Source organism: Tarenaya hassleriana, unplaced genomic scaffold (assembly GCF_000463585.1).
Source record: "Tarenaya hassleriana unplaced genomic scaffold, ASM46358v1 Cleome25, whole genome shotgun sequence".
Classification (NCBI taxonomy): domain Eukaryota; kingdom Viridiplantae; phylum Streptophyta; class Magnoliopsida; order Brassicales; family Cleomaceae; genus Tarenaya; species Tarenaya hassleriana.
This window is the reverse complement of record NW_010965775.1, coordinates 377599-399846: the sequence shown is the minus strand read 5'-3', so window position 1 is coordinate 399846 and position 22248 is coordinate 377599. Positions and strand designations below refer to the sequence as shown.

At 38.6% G+C, this 22248-nt stretch overlaps 1 protein-coding gene and 2 long non-coding RNA genes across 13 annotated transcripts; 1 reads left to right on the top strand and 2 right to left on the bottom strand.

The window, feature by feature from the left end:
• Positions 1 to 1419: 1419 nt before the first annotated feature.
• Positions 1420 to 5072, bottom strand: LOC104816204 (dnaJ protein ERDJ3A). Its single transcript, XM_010544913.1, has 7 exons — positions 4911 to 5072; positions 4253 to 4308; positions 4044 to 4117; positions 3226 to 3743; positions 2769 to 3110; positions 2203 to 2544; positions 1420 to 1959 (listed from the first exon to the last, which is right to left on the bottom strand). The coding sequence occupies exons 1-7, from the start codon at positions 4998 to 5000 to the stop codon at positions 1684 to 1686; spliced, it is 1698 nt and encodes a 565-aa protein (XP_010543215.1). The 5' UTR covers positions 5001 to 5072; the 3' UTR covers positions 1420 to 1683.
• Positions 5073 to 5947: 875 nt separating this feature from the next.
• LOC104816202 lies at positions 5948 to 10959 on the top strand. 11 transcript variants are annotated; one of them, XR_002024368.1, is made up of 14 exons: positions 5948 to 6252; positions 6686 to 6833; positions 6924 to 7164; positions 7606 to 7718; positions 7796 to 7956; positions 8194 to 8293; positions 8624 to 8698; positions 8845 to 8965; positions 9119 to 9208; positions 9339 to 9395; positions 9481 to 9561; positions 9687 to 9848; positions 10455 to 10678; positions 10801 to 10959. It is a non-coding gene; the product is annotated as an uncharacterized LOC104816202 (long non-coding RNA). The 11 variants fall into 11 exon arrangements; XR_002024367.1 differs by lacking the exon at positions 9481 to 9561 and having other exon boundaries at positions 6924 to 7156; XR_002024366.1 differs by lacking the exon at positions 9481 to 9561 and having other exon boundaries at positions 7863 to 7956.
• An 8517-nt stretch (positions 10960 to 19476) lies between these two features.
• On the bottom strand, positions 19477 to 20970 carry LOC104816201. Its single transcript, XR_772248.2, has 2 exons — positions 20353 to 20970; positions 19477 to 20262 (listed from the first exon to the last, which is right to left on the bottom strand). It is a non-coding gene; the product is annotated as an uncharacterized LOC104816201 (long non-coding RNA).
• Between the last annotated feature and the right edge of the window lie 1278 nt (positions 20971 to 22248).

The following is a 22248-nucleotide window of genomic DNA, read 5'->3' as shown; positions in this document are numbered from 1 at the left end:
AACAAGGGGGGGGGGAGAGGGATTGAAGTCAAAGGCGGTCAACGCGGCAAGAGTCGTGACTCGTGACGCCATTGGGTCAGCACATGGAGACCGTTTCTGCGGCTTGGTTTTTGAGCTTTACCTGATTTGGCTCTACCAGGGGCACTTTGGTCTTTTATATATGCAGACCTAGTTGAGGGCGAGTGGCTGGCTGCGCCTCCCGCGCTTTTCCCTTTTATTCAAATATTTTAATGGTATTCCCCACTGGATCCCATTTTATTAATTCCATTAATATTCTTGATTATAAAAAGTACTGTAAATTTAGAGCAGCTTTCAGAGGTTTTAAATCACCTAATCCACTTTTCATGAATATTGATTTTCATGCAACTTGTTTTTTTTTAATTGTTATCTCTTGAAGTATGTATATTAACCGTTTATTTGTTTTTTTGTTGGTAATGGATTAACCATAAAACCGCCTAAGCTTTTTCACGAGCATTATTCGTCCTTTGTTTCTTCATACAAAAACCAACGGAGTTGTCGGTATTCCCCTTCTCCAACTTGGGCACCCATTAATTAATAAGAAAATAACACATAATCAAACAAATCATATGCTTATTTATTTATTTATTTATTTACTTTTTACAGATTCTATCCAACGAATATACAGAAGACTGCCTTTTTTATTTTTTTGGTAAAACATAGTGGCATATGTTCAATTAGGTCATCTTTGGTGGGTGATAAATCTTTTTCTCTAAAAAAATGGTTATCATGCAAAAGTTTATAATATATATATATACATACACATATATATATATATATATATGTGAGTAGCACATGCATGGATGGATCTAGAAAAAAATTATAATTGGTCATTAGGGGATAAGTAACAAATTTATTTAAATTTTTATAAAATTTATAAAAAAAGTATTGTTTTTAATTAGAGGAATGGACCCCATAGCGTTGAGCGGGAGATCAAGTGGTCTTCAGCAGACGGTGACACGTGACACCCATGCATGGCGACCACATGAACTGATCGAATATTCAGAAGCATCAAAGATTCAAAGTAATACTATGAATAATAATAAAAAGGACAAGTGTAGCAAATGGGCTTCGCTTATATTTTAATATATTTCCCTTCACCAGATGTCTTGTCCTTGTTAGCTTCTTGACTTCTGTTTCATTTTTTTTTGTCAAACCAGAAAGTTCACCTGGGCCTTCGGTCCAACCTACATCTCTCTAGGTCCGGAAGCAGCCTTTGAACACATAACCTTTGGCTATGTCTCTCTTCCCACATGCCTGGATTCGAACCCTAACCTGGAAGAGGAACACCCTCACTTTCAGTTCAGATACCACTCGACCACAGACATGTAGGTGACTTCTGTTCCATTTCATGTGTTCTTTTTTTTCTTTCTTACATTTTTTTCTTTGGTTTTGATGTAATAAGAATAATGAGAGCGCCATACAGAAATTGTACATATGTATGTGTGTACATGAACTCCAAGTTCATATTTCTCGTATAACCCTTTTCAGAACATACAAGGTGGATTTGTTCTATCGCCGCATAAAGCTCATGAAACTAGTACCTTGCAACACAAGCAACGAGCCATTAGAGATGCTTTTGCCTTTAGGCTTTAGCCGAGTAAAAAAAACTACATTTTTCTTATGTATAATAATGTACATCTAACACTAAGGGGTGAAAAAGCTTCATTTGATCCGAGGCTTCTGTCTCGTCTTTGTGAACTGCAAGTCCCCATTAAGGACGGCCCCAATGAATTTCTCGACTTCCTCCATTGTAATGTCCCCTCTGTACGTTGCGAACTTACCCCTTCGTGGCTTGTAAGCTATCAGTAGCATCTCCGACGATTTGAACTCTGATCTGTCGAATGCGTTCATAAACGATGATTGCTTTGTTGCGTCCAGTACCGAGTATGATACCTTGTCCTGATCGCTTTGTCCTCGAGACAGTGTTTTCTGTGAAACCTGAAACACGGAACGAAAGGGCCTTTAATTCATCTTCTGATTGTCCAAAAGGGCAACATCCAGCCTTCATCTAATGTTTTTTACATAACGTGACAGCCAAGAAACCATCAATCCAAAACCCAAAAACTGAACACTCTTCTGACAAAGCATGAACAAGATCCACCTGAGTTTTGCTTCTGAACTGTCATGTCGGATAATAGGTTTTATAAGTGTAAAGGAAATGCAACTTGTTTTTTGGCTTACCTTGGACAATACTGACTGCAACTTCTCTTTGCCCTTTGAAGATCTGAAGGCGCCAATGATGCAAACAGGAGTGCTCTCCCCACACACAGATTCAAAGTTCGAGCTCGAAAGGAGAGGTACCCTCTCCATAGAATCTCCCTGTGATTGGCTTGAAGAGGCCTTCTTGTTCTTCTTCTCGAATCCTTCCAGTAATTTACCAAGATCCTGGATAGCCGATCCTAAATCTTTCACAGTGATACCTGTTTTCAAGACTTGCTTCTCCCCGTCCGATAACCAGCCGACTATAGCTGGGAGTGCATCCACACCCAACTTCTTCACCTCAGGATCAGAAGCATCAATAACCTACATGCCATAATGGAGACAAATAAGAAAGAGATATTGCCCAAGTGGGCGATTCTTTTCCTAGCAAAAGAAGAGAGCATGCGATCGAGTAAGTTCATTGTATGATGTCTTACAACATAGAATATTGGAGGCGAGAAAGTCGTATATTTTCATTTATATGTTATATGATCAAAGCATTATAATCAAAAGATGGGTTCAGGATATTGATGTAACATATCACATACCTCTGAATCATAAAAATTGAAGCGCCCACTGTACAAGCCACTAAGCACACGCCAGATGACAGGCGTATCTTTCTTCGTTGATAAAAGCATGACTTTAGGGGTTCTTCCAGAGCTAACCGCAGAAAAGTCAAAGGCATTAAGGTTGACCCTTTTTGAGAATCTTGGCAGATGTTCTTGGCAAAAGGTTTTCACTTTCTTTGTAATCATCTCTCCTGTGTACTCTAAGAAGGCGCCTTTGCCACTAGATGCGCATGAATAAACAAACAACCTAGGAGCTTTACGAGGATGTAAGCCGAGTTGTTTGCAAAGAGAGGATTCAGTTTCACAATTTACACGTCCAACCTGTTAAAAGAAGCTTTAATGATTATATTTACAGCTTTGAACCAAACTTTTTTCTTCTCGAATGGAAAAGGCATATCTACGGATAGAGAAAAAAGAATTTGGTAAGCAACATTACCTTTATAGCTCCTTGCAAAGAATCAGCAACTTCTTCTATAATCGATTCATGATACTCGGTTCCCCTCAGGGAAGGCAAATGTGACAGCACAAGCCAAGTCATCCCTTGGTCCAGAATTTCTTTTCTGTAAACCCGTGAATTTATAGTTCTGATTTTCGTGGAGCTGCTCCTGGATCTGGATTCAGCCCTTGACGAACCACGGGAACCGCCAAACTGATCCTCTCCTTCGAATTGACCGCCGCCAGAAAACATGGAAAAGATGTCGTCTAGACCAAAATCAAAGGAACTCGAACTAGGTCCACCAAAGGAGAAAGAGAAAGACTTTGAGCCGCCTCCTCCACCCATATTCTGCCAATCACCTGGTCTGAAATTGAACCCGCTCTGTCCTTGCCCGCCTTGTGTAAACGTATAACCCCCGTTACCTCCGGGAGAGCCAGCATCAAACCCAGGATGCCCCTTTTCATCTCCATATAGATCATAATTTTTCCTTTTCGTTTCGTCTGACAATATATCATAAGCTACCGGACGCAAGAAACAATAAAGAAGAATCAAAACTTGTTAGAAACAGGGCAACTGAAACCATATTCATTTCAAAAATCCGTTGCTACAGAGCAAGACCACTTGGATATTCACATCTTTAAAGAAGGGAATTAAAGAAAAGACCCGTATCGCACAAATGCAATCAAACGAACTAAAAAAGAATTTACGGGAATACAAGGATCTCAGGATGCAGATCGGAGAGACGAGACGGTAGAGAACCAATCAGGAGAAAACAAAACAGGAATGAAACAGATGAGAACACAGAGACAAATGCATACCATTATTGATCTCTGCAAACTTCTGTTGAGCACCTTTATTTTTGTTCTTATCCGGGTGATATTTCAGAGAGAGCCTACAGGAAAATCATACAAGATAGATGAGTACTTTGTATAAATACTTTTCATGGTACGTTTGCAATCAAACAAAAATCTCCGGTCTAACTTAACCAAATATCAGAATGGGAAATTAGAGCAAGAAAAACACGCACTTGTGGAAAGCTTTCTGAATATCACGTTGACTTGCATTACGATCAACCCCTAGAACCTGAAGAATCATAAGCTTTATCGTCAGAGACAGGGAAAAAGAACATAAATTCAACGAGAAATCTCCAAACAAACTAATTGGTGCACCATAAAACATTATAATCAGAGAAATTATTAACAAGTGATATAAAAAGCTAATAAAGCTACAGCAAGCTACAGCAGAAACGCCATCTTTCCTCGATATACACCAAAATTCGAAGAGATTATTAACGAAGTCCAGATCTTCTCAACCATTCAAACTTTGTGCTGTTCCCTTGTTCAAATTCTTTCGAACTACTAAGTCAGGACCTCCCTCCAACAAAAACCTACGCTCAACGTCATCGAAAATCAAAACCCAAATTACCAATCACACAAGAGAATCCATCTTATCAAACTACGGAGAAAACGTTAAAACCGAATGACTGGATCAAACGGAACCCTAGTCTTGCAACAACCCAGACTAATTTCGTTTCCAAAATCAAACGAGAACCCAATCAAACAATCGGCTAAATCATCAAACCAATTTCACGAAAACCCTTGTGAGAAACGAGATACGATCAGAAGGACGAGATAAATCGAATAAAAGGTACTTCTGGGAAATTCCGGTGAAGTAGAAAGCCCTACCTTGTAAGGATCAACGGTTTTGGCTCCGGCGTACAACACCAACAATGTAGAAACGAGAGCCGACAAGATCACCAACCGCGTATTCAACATCCCAACAACAAATCTTCAATCTTCTTCTCGTTCGGATTTCGGAGCAATGTTTATCGATCTCTAACGGTTTCGGGAAACACAGAAACAACACGAATGCTGCTTAAATAGGTTCCCTGGGTTTAAAAATATCAAGCTATCTTTTGTTAAGTGGCCTATGTATTATCTCTAAATGCCAAAATATTCCCCTTACTATAGTTTGTACTTAAAATCCCCCTCAGTATTCTAGATCAGGACAAAGTCGCACTCTACACTTCAAAAATATTCATCTACATTCTGCAAATACAGAAATATAGAATACTAAGATATCTAACTAGATGGTAAAATTTCGATGTAAAAGACCGATTAGATGTGTGAAATATTTGGTTTTTGGGTGTAGGAAAAGCTATGGGGAGCATTAAGATAATATCAGAAATATGTGTGGCCTTTGTGTAGATAACCTAAAAATAAATTCGGGATTCTTCCAGGACATACATAAGGCGACTTAGGCGAGAAGTTACACGTGGCGAATTACATCATACCCACGTATTTGGACCAATAGGATTTTAGTATGCAAAGTTTTAGTTTTTGGATTGGATGTGTCACGCACCCTATAAACACGCGCAGCAATCTACGATAATGGGCGGTGTTGGGCTTTGATCCGGATCAGATTTCAAGGCCCATAAAAGAGTTCCCTCTTCCTGGCTGAGAAGGTTCACCGGAGCCCAATAGGATACGTATCACGCGCTGCAATCTCAGAAATTGGGCTTTGACCCAGATCAGATTTTTTTCAAGGCCCATAAATGAAAAACCAAACCCTCTTCCTGGCTGAGAAGGTTTACCGGAACTCGTCGGACTCCGCGGTAATTTTGTTTTGCAAAAAAAAAAAAAAAAAAAAAAAAAGGAAATTTACTGGGCAAGTGTCATCTCCCACTGTTTCATGTTATAAATTTAAGAGGTTAGAGCAAAAACTCAGAGTTTGAAAATCGTCAAGAAGCGTAAAGAAGACGATCCTCTTCTTTCGCTTTTCTCTTCGCCGTCGTCTCCGATCGCCCAAAGCCTCTAGGGTTCCGTCGGATCCGGTTTGGGTTCTTTTTGTTTCTGATTTTGGTCGGGAGGAAGAGAGAGTTTGGTAATGGCACTTTCGGCTTCCGATTTGCCTGCGATGTACTCGCTGTTGGTGAATTCCATGAGTAGCGAAGAAGCCGTCCGGAAACCAGCGGAGGCGGCATTTTCTCACTCGGAAAGCAGACCTTGATTCTGTTCTTGCCTCATGGTGCAGTTTCTTTTCAATCGTCTCGTTCTTTGGTGCTTGGCGTTTCTCGTGTAATGTCGGTTGATTTTACATGCTCCTTTAGGAAGTCATTACTTCCAAGCATTTGGTGTGTCACGTGGATGTTAGATTAATGGCACCAATCGTCACTGGAGGGGCAGAAGCAACTCATAAGTTCATGGCCTTTAGATTTTTTGAATTTTGTTGTTGCCGATGAATGTATCCTAAACGCCATTACTAAACCTAATTTTCCAAATTTGTCGAATGGGGTAGATTATGCTCTGAACTAGTCATTCAGTCATTATTACCTGAGCTGCTGCTAGTGTCTTCTCTATATTTGCAGAATCGGTTAGCTTTTTGAATCTTTAGACTTTGAAATGCAATGTTGCTACCATGTTTTATTGGCATTGATGTTTAGGGTTGGCATTTCCCTCAGGGGTACAAGCAATGGTGGAAAAACGCACGTGAGGCAAAAATTGTTGTCTCACTTGACAGATAAAATGCTTTGGTTGTTAACACTTTTCCCCCTATTTTACGAAGGACCACTAAGACATGCATCTTGTGAATACATCTGACTTCCCGTGGTAATTTAATTCCCAAATGGTTCGCATTAACTGGTTGCATGCTTTTATTCCCGTTTAAGTTAATGCTTTCCATGTGGGGTTCAATGACAGATAGCTGAAATGTTGGCTGTTCTTGTTTCGAAGATTGCTCGCTTTGATTATCCTAGAGACTGGTGAAATGTGTGATTGAATGTAAAGAATATAACCCATGTATAGTGGGTCGTGTTATGGATGAAAATGGAGTCACACAGGAGCAGATGAAAAAGAATGCGTCGAATGTAGCCGGCTGCATTATCTCTTCTCTTCTACCGACAGAAAGGATCATTCGTTTGTGCAGCATACTAGTAAGAAGGTTACACGTCTAACCTATGATAAGAGATGTTGAATCTAAGGTTTTCCAAGTTGTGGCATGGTTAATTTGTGTACTATACTACTATATCTATTGCAACCATTAGGTTATTCACTTGAAAGGTAAAATACATGGCAACAAGAGCTTCAAATGTCTGACCCTAATGCATAATTACAAAAGAAATTATGTCTTTCCCTTCTTGTATTGCAATGATCTTGTTGTTGTCGGGGTAAAGGCATTGATATGGCATTCAAGATATTTTAGTCAACCTGCAGGGAAGAGGAGATGGTGGCAATGTTGATAAGGCCTCATATAATTTGGGTTTTAAGATATTGCATGCGTAGGATAAGCTGGTTTGGGTGTATAGCATGATAGGGTTTGAAACAATTGCTTACATGCTGTCATAATGTTCTACTAGAACTTTGATTTATGCCTGTTCAATAGGTACATTGTTCTGACACCAAATGACCTGGAGGAGTGGTAACAGAACCCTGAGTCCTTCCATCATGAGCAGGACATGATTCAATGGACAAAGAAATTGAGGCCTTTTGCTGAAGGTCTATATATTGGCAAATAGTATTAAACAGTTATTATTGTTTTGGAATCTAAGAGGTGCACTAACTGATGTGAATAGCTGTTAGGACCCATTGTAGTGTCAATCCTTCAAGAAGCAATGAATAGTTGTCCCCCCTCTGTGACAGAAATAACGCCTGCATTACTACATAAAGATGCTGCGTATGGTGCTGCTGCCTATGTCTACTATGAGTTGTCAAATTATCTTCATTTCAGTGATTGGTATGTTCATGACCTCAAATGCTACGCGGGTGTTTTACTTCATTTCCTTGGAATACAGCTGTGTGATTCAGGGGGGGGGGGGGGGGTCATGTTCTGCTGTCACATGCCAGCTAACATGGCTTGGACAATGACGAAGAGTTTGTTCGTTGGCTCATTGATTGCTTACCATGCCCCTTTCCATTATAGTCATCACCTAAATGGTGAGCTTGACTCACTTTGTTCTATCTCGTGCTCCAGGTTTAACAGTGCTCTATCTCTTGGAATCGCAAATGCCCATCCAAATAGACATATCATCCACCGAAAAGTTGTCCTCATATTAGGACAATGGGTTTCTGAGGTAGTGTGATTCGCCCTGGGTTCACCATCTTTGTGTCTTATCTTGACAAGTCATTGCTATTGTTGGGAATATCTTTCAAGGAGATCTCATTTTCTTATTGCAACAAAATACGCAAAATCAGAGACATATTTTCTCATGATAAGTTGAGTCAGTGTGGTGGTCATGTAAAAGTGAAATTTGTGTGTTTATTCTATCTGAAAGTAGAGTCTATTAGAATTTGTTATTTTCTCATACCGCTTTCTCTTGCCTTGCGATAGTTCTGTTAGTTTATATTCTGATCGCACAAGAATGTGTTGTGATGGTGCTTCTGTGATGATCATTATCTTTCAGATTAAAGATGAATCAAAAAGGGCAGTCTATTGTTCTTTGGTAAGATTGTTGCGAGACAATGGCCTGGCTGTCAAGGTTTGCTCATTCAGTCCATCTTTCTTTTCCTTTTTATTTATGCTCTACCGCTTTTATCTTCTCTTTATATGTCAAATTGCCCTTTCTATCCACTCTTCTGTTTTTCGCATGCAGCTGAAATTGCTTATCTGCTAATGCTATTGTAGCTGGCAGCCAGTAGGTCCTTGTATTTACACATTAAAGATGCCAACTTCTCAGAGCGAGAATTTTCTGATCTTCTCCCAGTCTGTTAATCTGGTGGATGAAGTTCAAGAGTTCGATTCAAAGGTAAATTACACAGCCAAGCCTCCAGGATTTCATTGTAGTCTTAGGCTTTTAGCCTAGGTTCTTACAAATCTATGTGGGTTCTTCTATGGCTCTCTATCTCAACTCTTTCTTATCATCATTTTATCACATGATTGGATTCTTCTGTTTTCCCAGGTCCAAGTTCTGGATTTAATTTCTATTCTTATCGGGCATGTTAGCGATATCATTCCATATGCAGACAAATTGGTCCAGTTCTTCCAGAAGGTATTCCAGCATTCCGCTGTATTTTTTTTAACTGAGTTTTTCTGTGACACATCAGAGAAACTTGTTCTTGTGGTCAAAGCCTCCTGCAGATTCAACTTCTTATTGCTCTGCAAAATTTTGTTGTCTGCAGAAGAGCATCGACGTAAATAGCCCAGATGAACTCAACCTTCTCGAGGATAGTATGACAGTAAGTGTCCACATTTCAACTATGTATAATTCTTTTGTGCTGATATAAATATGTCGTGTCAAATAACACTGTACCATGAGTGCAGTTATGGGATGCCACACTTTATTTTGCTCCTGTGATGGTGCCCCAACTATTAGCATGCTTTTTTTTTTTGTTTTCCAAGGAGGTGACCGTTTGGATCATTTTTTTGTTTAATACTTCCATTATTACTAGAACATTCTGAGCTATTACTTTTAAGACATTTTCCAGTGGACTAACGCATCACTTCTTTCTAATCATAATCAAAAGTAGGTTGTTGTCCTTATCACGGGATTAAGGTGATGTTGATGTTGATGATGATGATGATGATGATGATGATGCTCCCACTGTTGCGAAGATTCTTGATCTCATAATTGGAATGTAAATGACAAAGGGATGTTGTCGACTTTGCCAGTGATCGATATTTTGGTACAGGTGTGTATGTTCTCTCTTTTGTCGAAGCTTGTCCAATTCATGCAAGCTAAAAGTTTTCGTCATCCTGAAGAAGTTACTCTGTTCCTGTAGACTTAATGCAAGCTTGTGAATTAAACCTTTTCAGTTAACATTTTTTTTTGGCATTTCTTTGGTTTAAAATGATTATTTTTTTACATTTCTTTTATAGACTTCCGTAGCCATACATAATGGTCTTGTGTTTTCAACATGACTATTTGACTCCTAAAATTGTATTTTTACGGTAGTACTAAGCCCGGCTGATGCTCCTTGAATATAGAGAGCATAATGTAGCTTCAAATTTTCTTATATTATATGGTATCTTGAAGTATTCTGAGCTTCACTCCAATGTTAAGTGTGTTAGTAATGACTGCCCATTTATGAAATTATGTCGAAGTTTTGAACTTCTTGATTTGACGAAATATGATCGTTTATGTCTCAGTGCTTTCCTGTGGAGATCCTGATATAGTTTGGGTCTTAACTCCACCACAAAAGCTAGCTTAAGAGTGGAGGTTTGACCCTCCTTATATATTGGCCCCAAATACCTCTCTTTTTCCAATTTGGGACACTTATCAATACCGCCCCCTTTAGACAGGGATGTCTACAGGGCTGGGGCAAATCTTGTCGCTGGCGGCTTCTCGGTCCATCCCAACCGTTCCTCTCCCAACCGTGCAGGAGAACGACCTGTCCCTCTCTTTTTCCAATGTGGGACGCCCCTAACTCCACCACAAAAGCTAGTTTAAGAGTGGAGGTTTGACCCTTCTTATATATTGGCCCCAAATCCCTCTCTTTTTCCAATGTGGGACACTTATCAGGTCCCTCCTCTCATCAGCAGCTGTTTACAAGTGACTTTCTATACCGTTTTTTTTTCGTTGGAAAACATATGCAAATGCCAGGATTTTAAGCACTTACAGGTTTTATTTGTTTGTTACCTCAGAAACTTGTAATTATTTGCTTGGGTGGAGGAGATGATTGAGGTACTTTCAAGACTGTGGTGAAAGCATCTTCAGCAGCTATCTTAGCAAGGATTCTGGTGATGAATACCAGTTACCTGGCCCAGTTAACATCTGGACAATCTCTCTGTGTTACTCCAGCAGGCAAGGGTGCCATCCTTGGCAATAGCACTGTTCATTCTTTTGACACTTTCCCTCACGTGTTTATGATTGGCTACATCCTTCTCAACTTTGACATTTTTGTATTCATGAACAGGTAGATCACGTGTCTCCCATGCACAAAAAGGCATTTGGCCTGGCCCTTTCGGTGATCCTTACCCTAAGAATGCCTCAAGTCCTTGACAAGCTTGATCAAATACTTAGGTATGACTTGCTCTAATACCAATTTGATATGGTTCAGACCTCGGATTCAACAGTTGGAGAAGAACTGCCCAGCTTTATTGATCTCCGAAAACAGGTACAACTTGGATGACTTTGATTTGAGAGAGGTCCCCACTCTCTTCCCCTTACAATTCTCCACTAGAAATTGCCTAAACCCCTTCAATCCCTCCTCTACTCTATTTATACAATCCCATCCTAACAGAACTACTAACAGCTAACCACATACCTAACTATAACAGACTATACAGCTGTCCATTCACATATACTAACCACCTATACAAACAAACACAATCAACATATACTATCCACATATACAAACACACATACAATCAAACGCGTACCTTACTCTGTAGATGTCTCTTCCTGCTTCATTTCCTCTCTTCCTGCCTCTGACGTAAACCCTGAAGTACTTATCAATACTCCCCCCTTTCTGTCTTAGCTTGTCCTCAAGCTGGAAACTAGGAAATTGCTTGTTGAAATCTTCAGCCACTTCCCACGTATTTTCATGTTCTGGTAAGTCCTGCCATTCAACCAAAACTTCCAACCAACCCTCTTTAGTATACCTGGAATCCTTGATGTCTTTCGGCTGGACTTGTAGTTCTAGCTCTCTTGTCAACTGCTTTGGTAATTGGTTTGGTTGTAGATTACTTCCCAACTCCCCAAAGCCTTTTTAAGCTGTGAAATATGAAACACAGGATGAATGTTACAGCCCTTAGGTAACTTCAGTTTATATGCTACCTCTCCAATCCTGCCTTCTATTTGAAAAGGGCCATAATACCGAGCAGCTAGCTCTTGATTACCCCTTGCTGCTAATGTACTCTGTCTATAGGGTCTGATTTTCAAATATACCCACTCTCCAATTGTTAATGTCAACTCGCGTCTTCTTTTATCAGCTGATACTTTCATTCTCTGTTGAGCTACTTGAAGTCTCTGCTTGACCTCCCGTATCATTCTATCTCTCTCCCTCAATGCTTTTTCCAATTCAAAATTTGAAGTTGATCCCTCCTCGAACTTCAATAAAGTTGGTGGCTCCCTTCCATACACAATCTGGAATGGTGTGGACTGCAATGCTGTGTGGAAGGAAGTGTTGTACCAGAATTCTGCCCAACTCAGAAATTGAATCCATTTCCTAGGATGAGCATTAGCATAACACCTCAAATATGTCTCCAAGCATCTGTTTAATACCTCTGTTTGCCCATCTGTTTGTGGGTGATAGGCTGTGCTAAACTTCAGTTTTGTACCTGCTATCCGAAATAGTTCCGACCAAAAGTTGCTGAGAAATATCTTGTCCCTGTCTGAAACTATCGATTTTGGAAACCCATGTAGCTTAACTACCTCTTGAACAAAAGCCTTAGCAACCACCATAGCTGAGAACGGATGTTTTAAGGCTATGAAATGAGCATACTTGCTCAATCTGTCAACTATTACCAGCACTACATTATAACCTGCTGATCTTGGTAAACCTTCAATGAAGTCCATTGAAATGTCCTCCCAAATTTGTTCCGGTATTGGTAATGGTTGCAATAGTCCTGCTGGAGCCAAAGTGGAATACTTTTGGCTTTGACAGACTGCATATTCAGCTACATACTTCTTAATATCAGCCTTCATTCCCATCCAATGAAAAATCTCCTGTATCCTCTTTAGTGTTCTCAACACCCCTGAATGACCTCCCATCTTACTGTCATGGAACTCAGCCAAAATTGTAGGAATGAAACTTGAATGTCTGGAAACTACTAACCTGTTTTTATATCTTAGCATCCCTTGTAGCCAATGATACTTTCCCACTTTGGTTTCGCCATCCTTCAGCTTGTCAATGATCTCCTTTAAATCTCTGTCTTGTCTAATTTCTTTCTCTATTTCCACCAGTTGTATATTTCTTGGGATAGTTATGGCTAAACCCATGCATGTTGGTTCCAGAATTGCGTTGTGTGGCATTCTGGACAGGCCATCAGCTGCCTTATTCTCCACTCCTGGCCTGTAGACAATTTGAAAATCGTATCCAGTAGTTTAGTCAACCAACGTTGGTATTCCATACTCACCTCGCGTTGTTCCAGTAGGAATTTTAAGGCTTTCTGGTCTGTACAAACCAGAAAACTTCTACCCAATAGGTAGTGTCTCCAACGCTGGATAGAGAGGACCACTGCCATTAATTCCCTCTCATAGACTGGTTTCAATCTCTCCCTTTCAGACAGAGCCTGACTAAAAAAGGCAATTGGTCTATGCTTCTGCATTAGGACTGCTCCGATGCCAAATCCCGAGGCATCCGTTTCAACCACAAACTCTTCACGAAAATCTGGTAATCCCAGAACTGGAGTAGATGTCATAGCTTACTTTAGTTTTCTAAATGCACTCGAAGCATCTTCAGACCAATTAAACCCATCTTTCTTTAGTAGATCTGTCAAGGGACGAGCTATTGTGCTTTAGTTCTGTACAAAACGTCTGTAATACCCTGTCAGCCCCAGAAAACCTCTTAATTCTTTCACATTGCTTGGGGTTGGCCATTTTTGCATTGTTGCTGTTTTAGCTGGGTCTGTAGACACTCCCTCCTGAGAAATTATATGACCTAGATAGTCTATCTGTTGTCTCCCAAACTCACACTTCTTTTTGTTAGCGTATAGCTTATGTTTCTGTAACACTACTAGCACCGTCTGTAGATGTGTTGCATGATCCCTTAGTGAGCAACTGTATATCAGAATATCATCAAAAAATACTAACACAAACTTCCTGAGGTATGGTCTGAAAATCTCGTTCATCAATGCTTGGAATGTTGCTGGAGCATTAGTAAGGCCAAAAGGCATTACTAAAAACTCATAGTGCCCATCATGTGTTCTGAATGCTGTCTTGGGAATGTCTTCTGCCTTCATTTTGATTTGATGATGGCCTGATCTCAAGTCCAACTTTGAAAACACCCTTGCTCCATGTAGTTCATCCAATAGTTGGTCTATCATTGGTATTGGAAATTTGTCCAATACTGTGACTTTGTTCAGCGCTCTGTAGTCGATGCAAAACCTCCAGCTACCATCTTTCTTTTTAACTAGTAACACTGGACTTGAAAAAGGGCTCTGGCTCGGTCTCACTATGTCTGCCTTCAACATATCCTTCACTAGCTTCTCAATCTCCTCTTTGTGTGCATGGGGGTATCTATAAGGTCTGACACTTACTGGACCTGTTCCTTCTTTGAGATTTATTGGATGTTCTCTACCCCTTATTGGCGGCAGTTCAGTAGGAACTTCAAACACTGGTCCAAACTCTTCCAGCACTGCTTGTAACCTCTCTGGAAGTTTTGAGTCAGCCCTCACAAGCTCTTCTATTGTTCCCAGCTTTACTAAATAGCTCTGATCTCCTTCACAAACTGATTTGATCAATGATCTCAATGTTACTAATGAGTTATGTAAAGTTGGATCACCTGTTACTGTGATCCATGATGTGCCCTGATTGAACTTCAACTCCAGATCCTGAAAATCCATTTGAACTTTTCCCAGCTTCTGCAACCACTGTACTCCCAAAATCATATCAGCACTTCCCAATTCCAATGGTAAGAAATCTTCTACTACTTCTATCTGCTGCAATTGTAAACATACTGCCTTACAAACCCCTTTTCCTTTTACCTTCATACATGTTCCCAAGGATACTCCAAATTGAGTGTTACCTTCAGGCCTTAGTTTCAGCTTTGTCATTAACTTCAATGATATGAAGTTATGAGTGGCTCCACTGTCAATCAAGACTACTACCTCCTGATCTCCTACTGATCCTCGGATCTTAAGTGTTTTTGGTGAGGTTAGTCCCACTACTGAGTTGAGTGATAGCTCAGCAAACTCCTCTCCTGTTTCCATTACTTCCTCAGCTAAGATTACTTGTAATTCTTAAACCAAAAAAAAAAAAAGATTACTTGTAATTCTTTCTGTTTGCATCTGTGTCCCACAAAAAACTTCTCATCACACCTGAAACACATCCCTTTCTTCCTCTTCTCTTCAAATTCCGCATCAGACATTCTTTTGAATGTTGATTTCTTTTCTTGAACCCCACCCTCTTCTTTTGGTCTTTTTCCTCCACTGATCTGTCTTCCTCGTTCTTGAAAATTGCTCTTGTATGATTGGTTCTGGTACTTCTGGTTTTCAGTAGGTACTGAAACTGTTCTGAATGATGAACCTGTATTTCCCATCTTCCAATTTTTTCCATCACCTCCTCCTTTTCCTCCACACACAACACTTAACTTGCTGCCTTCAATACTCAGTGCTACATCTACTTTCTTCCATGCCTTTAGGTCGAAATATTTGTAATATTTCCAGTATTTCTGGTTTCAATCCATTTTTGAATGTACTCTCTACCATTTCTTCAGGAATATGAGGTACTTGAGCTAATAATTCTTCAAATTCACAGAGGTATTCTTCTACCGTACCTGTTTGTCTTAATGACAGTAGTCTGTCGAAAGATGAGCCCAGTTTCCTTCAACCAAATCTTCTCCTTATCCTTTCTCTAACGTCTGCCCAGTCCTTGAATGGTTTCTTTCCATTTTGATAGTCATACCAGCTCAATACATGTCCATCGATGCACATAGCAGCTAATCTCAATTTCTCGTTTTCTGAACATTGTCCCATTGAAAAATACCTTTCAGCTCTTGTGATCCATGCGTTCACATTCGCTCCCTCAAATACCGGCATCTCGATCCTTTTGAAATGTGTACTACTGCTTCCTGTGAATTGCTCTTGTTGATACTTGTCATTATCTCTTTCTGTTCGATGTGTCGCGTTTCGCACCTCTTGTTCGCCTTCCTGTGCTTGATCGCTTCCCTCTTCTGGCTCTGGATTGCATGTCGCATCTGGAATTGCATCGCGATTCCCTTGCGAGCTCTGCTGATGATTTATCGGTTGTGGACTCGCGTTTTGCTTAGATTCCTGCCGATCCTGGTTCCCAGCTAGCATTTGGCATAGTTTCGATAGCATTAGCTCCATCGAATCTATCCTTGCGCATTGTTTCTCCAGGTACTCCATTTTGGAACACTGCTTCTGTAATTCATCCATCTTTTCGTATTGTTTCTGTAATTCCGCCATTGTTTCTTCGATCATCTCGCATCTGCCACTGGTTCTATCTTCCATTTGCTCCTTTCTTTGCGCGTTGTTCTTCGTCATTGATGAGACTTGCTCTAATACCAATTTGATATGGTTCAGACCTCGGATTCAACAGTTGGAGAAGAACTGCCCAGCTTTATTGATCTCCGAAAACAGGTACAACTTGGATGACTTTGATTTGAGAGAGGTCCCCACTCTCTTCCCCTTACAATTCTCCACTAGAAATTGCCTAAACCCCTTCAATCCCTCCTCTACTCTATTTATACAATCCCATCCTAACAGAACTACTAACAGCTAACCACATACCTAACTATAACAGACTATACAGCTGTCCATTCACATATACTAACCACCTATACAAACAAACACAATCAACATATACTATCCACATATACAAACACACATACAATCAAACGCGTACCTTACTCTGTAGATGTCTCTTCCTGCTTCAGCTCCTCTCTTCTGTTCCTCCAGCTCCTTCTTCAGCCACTTCTTCAGCTCCTCCCTCTTTACCTTCACCCTTTACTGCTTCCTTTCCTCTCTTCCTGCCTCTGACGTAAACCCTGAAGTACTTATCAGTATGCTGCTCCGCATGATCGGTAATTAGAAGTAACAAGTGGTTTCTACTCTGTGCAAATACAAATGATCTTGTTTCTGGAAATAGTGTATGCACCAGTGTGATCTTGGGTGGAATCAATGGTTTAACAGAGGAAGAATCAAGGTTAGACTAATGGCATATTTTTTCAATTCTTACTTAATAGTTTACAAGAGGACATAAGTTCTACAAACATGTATAATGGCAGCGGTGACATGAGCTCAGGCAGATCCCAAGGAGAGGAGACCCCACCAAGCAAAGAGTTAAGGATGAGACAGGTAAACTAGATATCTCCTATAACTTCTACAAACAAACAAAATGAATGTTCTTTAAGTAAGTTCTTGTTTTTTGGTTTCCTTGTCTTGTCTCAAGATCAAAGTATCCGACCCAATCAACCAAATGTCGTTGGAAAATTCAGTTCGTGAGAATCTTCAAACGTGTTCTGCACTTCAGGGGGAGGCCTTCAATTCCGTCATCAATAGGATGCATCCCTCAGCATTTGCACAAGTGGAGCAAGCTCTAAAGCTGCCGTGAGCGAGAAGAATGTATCATCTCTTTTCTCTGTGTTCATCTTCCTCGGCTTGAAGACAATTTATACAAGTGAGTTTGCTTTTCCCCATACTTCCTTGGGCCCATAGTTTTTTTTTTTTTTTTTCTGGTTAAAATAATTTCGGTAGGGTGTTCTGTGTAAATACATGTACATTTACCCATATAAGTCCCGTATGTGCAGTACTTGCACACATCCATGTGAACTCATGCATTTACACATGCTGCATGTTTAATGCTTCTGGGTCAATTAGGGACATATACGTGATTGTTATGCGGTATCTGCAGTGTACACAGATATATTCACATGTAGAGGCAATTGATGAAACATAACGTTCTCAAAAGGGGTCATATTATGACACGGGAAAATTGAAATGAGGTGAATAAATGGGGTTAACAGAAGAATCCCACAAGGGGTCAAGGGTAACCATGGCAAAAGAGAGTTCACGATTATTAATTCTTTAGGCTTCAGGACATTTTTCGATTTGGGGAGTTTAATTATTTATATAATATTTTTGAAAAGATCATGTATTTATTTGAGAATTTTATAGTTTTAGAGTTTATATGAGATTTTAATAAAAATTTAAAATATTTATATACGATTTTACCTTGATATAATATTTTAACATTCATATTTTTATGAATTGTTGTATAATTCATACATCACTATAGAAATTATATATATAAGCATGTATATATGTATAAATTTGCATATGCATATATATATATATATATAGATGTGTGCATGTGTATGTTTTTGTACTTGTTTGTATGTGTTTTCGATAATGTTTTTATTGTTGGTTTAATATTTTTGTGATATTTCGTTTTTTACGATAGTTTGATATTGTATAATTTTGATGCCAATTTATCGATCATGAAAATTATTATAGTTTTTAAAATTATTTTTTTATATAATATGTTTAACATTTATGTACTTTTTACGCTTAGTTTTTTAAATCATTTAGAATCTTGGTTAAACATGTATAGAGAAATATAAAAACTAATAAAGTTTCTCAATTTTGAAACTGGAAATTTTACAGAATATTTTGAATAACTTTAAAATATTTACTTTATGATCAGCTAGTACTTTTTTTTAATGTTTTAGCTAAAAAGAAAAACAATCTCGTAATGTATCATCCTCACGCGCCTCGGTAGATCCAAAAGAGCGATTTCTTCCAAAACAAGAAAAATCGGCGGACTATAGTCCAGCAGAAATAGCGACACGCGCTCAACGCGCTCTCAGTGCGCGTGGTATTACCAGATGACACAAATCGAAGCTAAAAATTAAAAAGTAGCGGACTTTCTGCTTGTTTTGGACGTTCGATGGGCGTTTTCGAAATAGGCCCAATTTGTTTTTGTTAAAGAAAAACAATTGGGCCTCTTCGAAATAGGCCGAAATTTTTGAAACCCATAATCTTTTATTTTGGAAAAAAAACTAAAATTATAAAAATATATTCATAAATAACTTTTTATCCCAACTAGTTAGGTATAATGTAATTAATAATGAAAATAAGATATCTCAAGCAGAAGAAGCGATGCTTCGTTTGCAGAAACTCAAGACGAGAGGAGAGCAAAAGACACAGACCGAAGTTGGGGTTTATCTTCTCACGTCCAGAGTCATCCCCCTCTTCCCTTCCGAACATAATCTCTCTATTACACCACTTTCATCTTTCATTACCCGTAATATCATCCCTCAGGACACTGCCTTGAAAATCTTTCGACAGGTTCTCCTGTGCCATCGCATCGACCTGCTGATCCACCCCCAGAAATATCCTCCGCATGCTGGGATCATCAGTTAGCTGGCTCTGTCTGTCGTCCATTTTTGTCCTGTCCATATAGATTAACTTCCTGAGGAAAATGGGGTTTCACTTGGAGAACTGATGTCTCAAAAAAACTTCCTGAGAATGATCATGCGACATATAAGTTGTTGATGGAAAAAACTTCATGGTGGATGTTCGAGAGGCAAATCTTGATGGAAGTAAGCTTGTTGAGACGAATCCCAAAAGAGTCAAGGGTAACCATGACATAACCAGCAGTCATTTGGAGCTAAGTCATTCGAGATATAGTCAAGGAGACAACGACCTCTTTCAACTCAAGATAAATATACAAGAGTATACAGATGACAAACGGAGGACAAATAAATCAGCTGTCTACCAAGTCCACGACAGTGCCAAAACAAGGCATTGGCACCAGGGAAAGAAGAAACCGATAAGATAGGTGTGATCACCACGTTAAAGATGCCTTCGAAAAATAAGATTACCATGAAAGAAATCACACATGGCCAAATGGCTACACCTACAATTTGCAACTACCGATAAGAAACCAGTTAAGGAGTAGCATGTAGCAGAGCATAGGCAACACGTTTGGACAAAGAAGTGTGTCTGAAACTTGAGAAGCCTATGCAGGGCAAGATATGATTTTGGCAACAGGGAAAAGAGGTGGATCAAGAATGAATTGATCACCTCGGCAAAGTTGCCCTTTCCAATTTCTCTACAACAACAAAAACAGTAGACACTGAGCATTTCCCATCAGAGTAACTATGACAGTAGCACCATCTGAATGATTAATCCATAGCTTTGATGAATACTCCTCATTTGGGGAATGCAACAATTGTAACCTCTTGGATAAACAGAGCATAGGCATAAAGTTCGGACAGAGATATATGCCTGAAACTTGAGCAACGTATGCAGGACAAGATATGATTTTGACACAGAAAGGAGGTGATCAAGAAAAAAAATCGATCACCTCGGCAATGTTGCCCATTCTAAGTTAATTACAACTTCAATAAAAAGAAGAGTGAAAATGAGCATCGCCTGAAGGCTTGATCCATAGGATTGGTGAATTTCCGCAGTAACCTGTTGGATAAAATGAACATTTAGCAGAGCATAGCAGCAAGTATGGACAGAGATTTGTCTTAAACTTGAGAAATCTATGCAAGGCCTTACGAAATGTTGGCAACAGGGAAAAGAGGTGGATCAAGAATCCAACGATCACCTCGGCAAAGTTGCCATTCCGGTTTCTCTATAACTTCAATAAAAAGAACAAGAAACACTCAATATTGCCCATCAGAGTAACTATGACTGTAGCATCATCTGGATGTTTGATCCATAGCTTTGATGAATACTCTTCATTTGGGAAATGCAAAAAGACTATCCTGTTGGATTGAAAAAGAACACAAAACAGGAGATTGAGAGGAAAAATCTCCCAAGGTCCCCGTATTGCTCTGACAAAGAAATGTCTTTGAGATCTATGAAACTCACACCATGAAAGTAGATCAATAAGTTGAGATGGAACACCGAGCACGTTTGTAATGGAGTCGTTCATCTTCACTCCATTCACCTTCTTCCAGAACTGAGAGACGGCAGAGAGAATACTCTCCCCGCAAATGCTTGAGAAGAAACAAGAAATCCGACAGGAACCAGACTCAACACGCGGAACAAAACAAACTCAATAAGAGAGAAATACTGGGCGCCTTCAATGGCGGCGAAACCTAGGGTTTGCGAGGGGACAGAGAGAGCGGATACATTTTGTCGAAGCTAGGGTTTGTTTATATAGAGACTGCCTTCCACGACTGCGATTACATCCTCATCGTTATGGGAATTCCGCTGCGTTCCACAAACGCGATTTTTGTAGACATATAAATTCGCGTTACAACTATATTATGTAAATTATATGCGAAAAAAATAGCTTGGCAATTTCAGGTGATAGCCATATTGAGATTATTTAAAATAGGGAAATTCCCAAAAAAATCATCCAATTATGAGATAACTATCACATTCATCACGAACTTTTAAAATTTCCAAATTCATATTGGATTTGAATTTTTTGTCTAAAAAATCATTCGAAATTTAAATTTTAACAAAATCTTCATCAGAACAGAATTAATTTTGCCACGTAGGCATAAAGCGCTTATATGGCGCCTACGTGGCATGTACGTGTTCGCCACGTAGGATACACATGGCATTAATAATAAAAAAATTGAAAAAAAATTGAAAAAAATTATAAAAAATATGAAAAAATTACAAAAAAATGTAAAAAATGTAAAATTGTAGAAACATTTTCAAAAAATGTAAAAAAATGTAAAAATTATAAAAATTATAAAAAAATTGCAAAAAATTATAAAAATTGAAAAAATGTAAAATTGCAAAACATTTTTAAAAAATGTAAAAAATTGTAAAAAATTGTAAAAAATTGTAAAAAATTGTAAAAAATTGTAAAAATTGTAAAAAGTATAAAATTGTAAAGTTCGTGATGAATTTGATAGTTATCTCGTAACTGGATGATTTTTTTTTTTGAAAATTTCCCTTTTTTAAAAAAATAAATTAAATTTTTTTAATTTTTTACAATTTGTTTTACATTTTTTTACAATTTTTACAATTTTTATAATTTTTTGCAATTTTTATAATTTTTACATTTTTTTACATTTTTTGAAAATGTTTTTACAATTTTACAATTTTTACATTTTTTTGTAATTTTTTCCACATTTTTTATAATTTTTTTTACATTTTTTTCAATTTTGTTTTAATTTTTTATTATTAATGCCACGTGTATCCTACGTGGCGAACACATACATGTCACGTAGGCGCCATGTAGACGCTTTCTTCCTATGTGGCAAAATTAATCCTGTTCCGATGAGGATTTTGTTAAAATTTAAATTTTGAATGATTTTTTAGAAAAAAATTTCAAATCCAGTATGAATTTAAAAATTTTAAAAGTTCGTGATGAATGTGATAGTTATCTCATAATAGGATGATTTTTTTGGGAATTTCCCTTTAAAATAAGGTGGTGAATTTGAAATGGTAAAAAAAAAATAATAATCCAGTTATTAGTTTAGGCCCATT

Excerpts from the sequence above, each read along its gene's own strand:
- LOC104816204 (XM_010544913.1), bottom strand. The coding sequence starts at position 5,000 with ATGTTGAATACGCGGTTGGTGATCTTGTCGGCTCTCGTTTCTACATTG. Across the intron at positions 4,309-4,910 it reads AAACCGTTGATCCTTACAAG|GTTCTAGGGGTTGATCGTAA; the intron begins GTAGGGCTTTCT and ends ATGATTCTTCAG. Across the intron at positions 3,111-3,225 it reads CTTTGCAAGGAGCTATAAAG|GTTGGACGTGTAAATTGTGA; the intron begins GTAATGTTGCTT and ends TTCTTTTAACAG.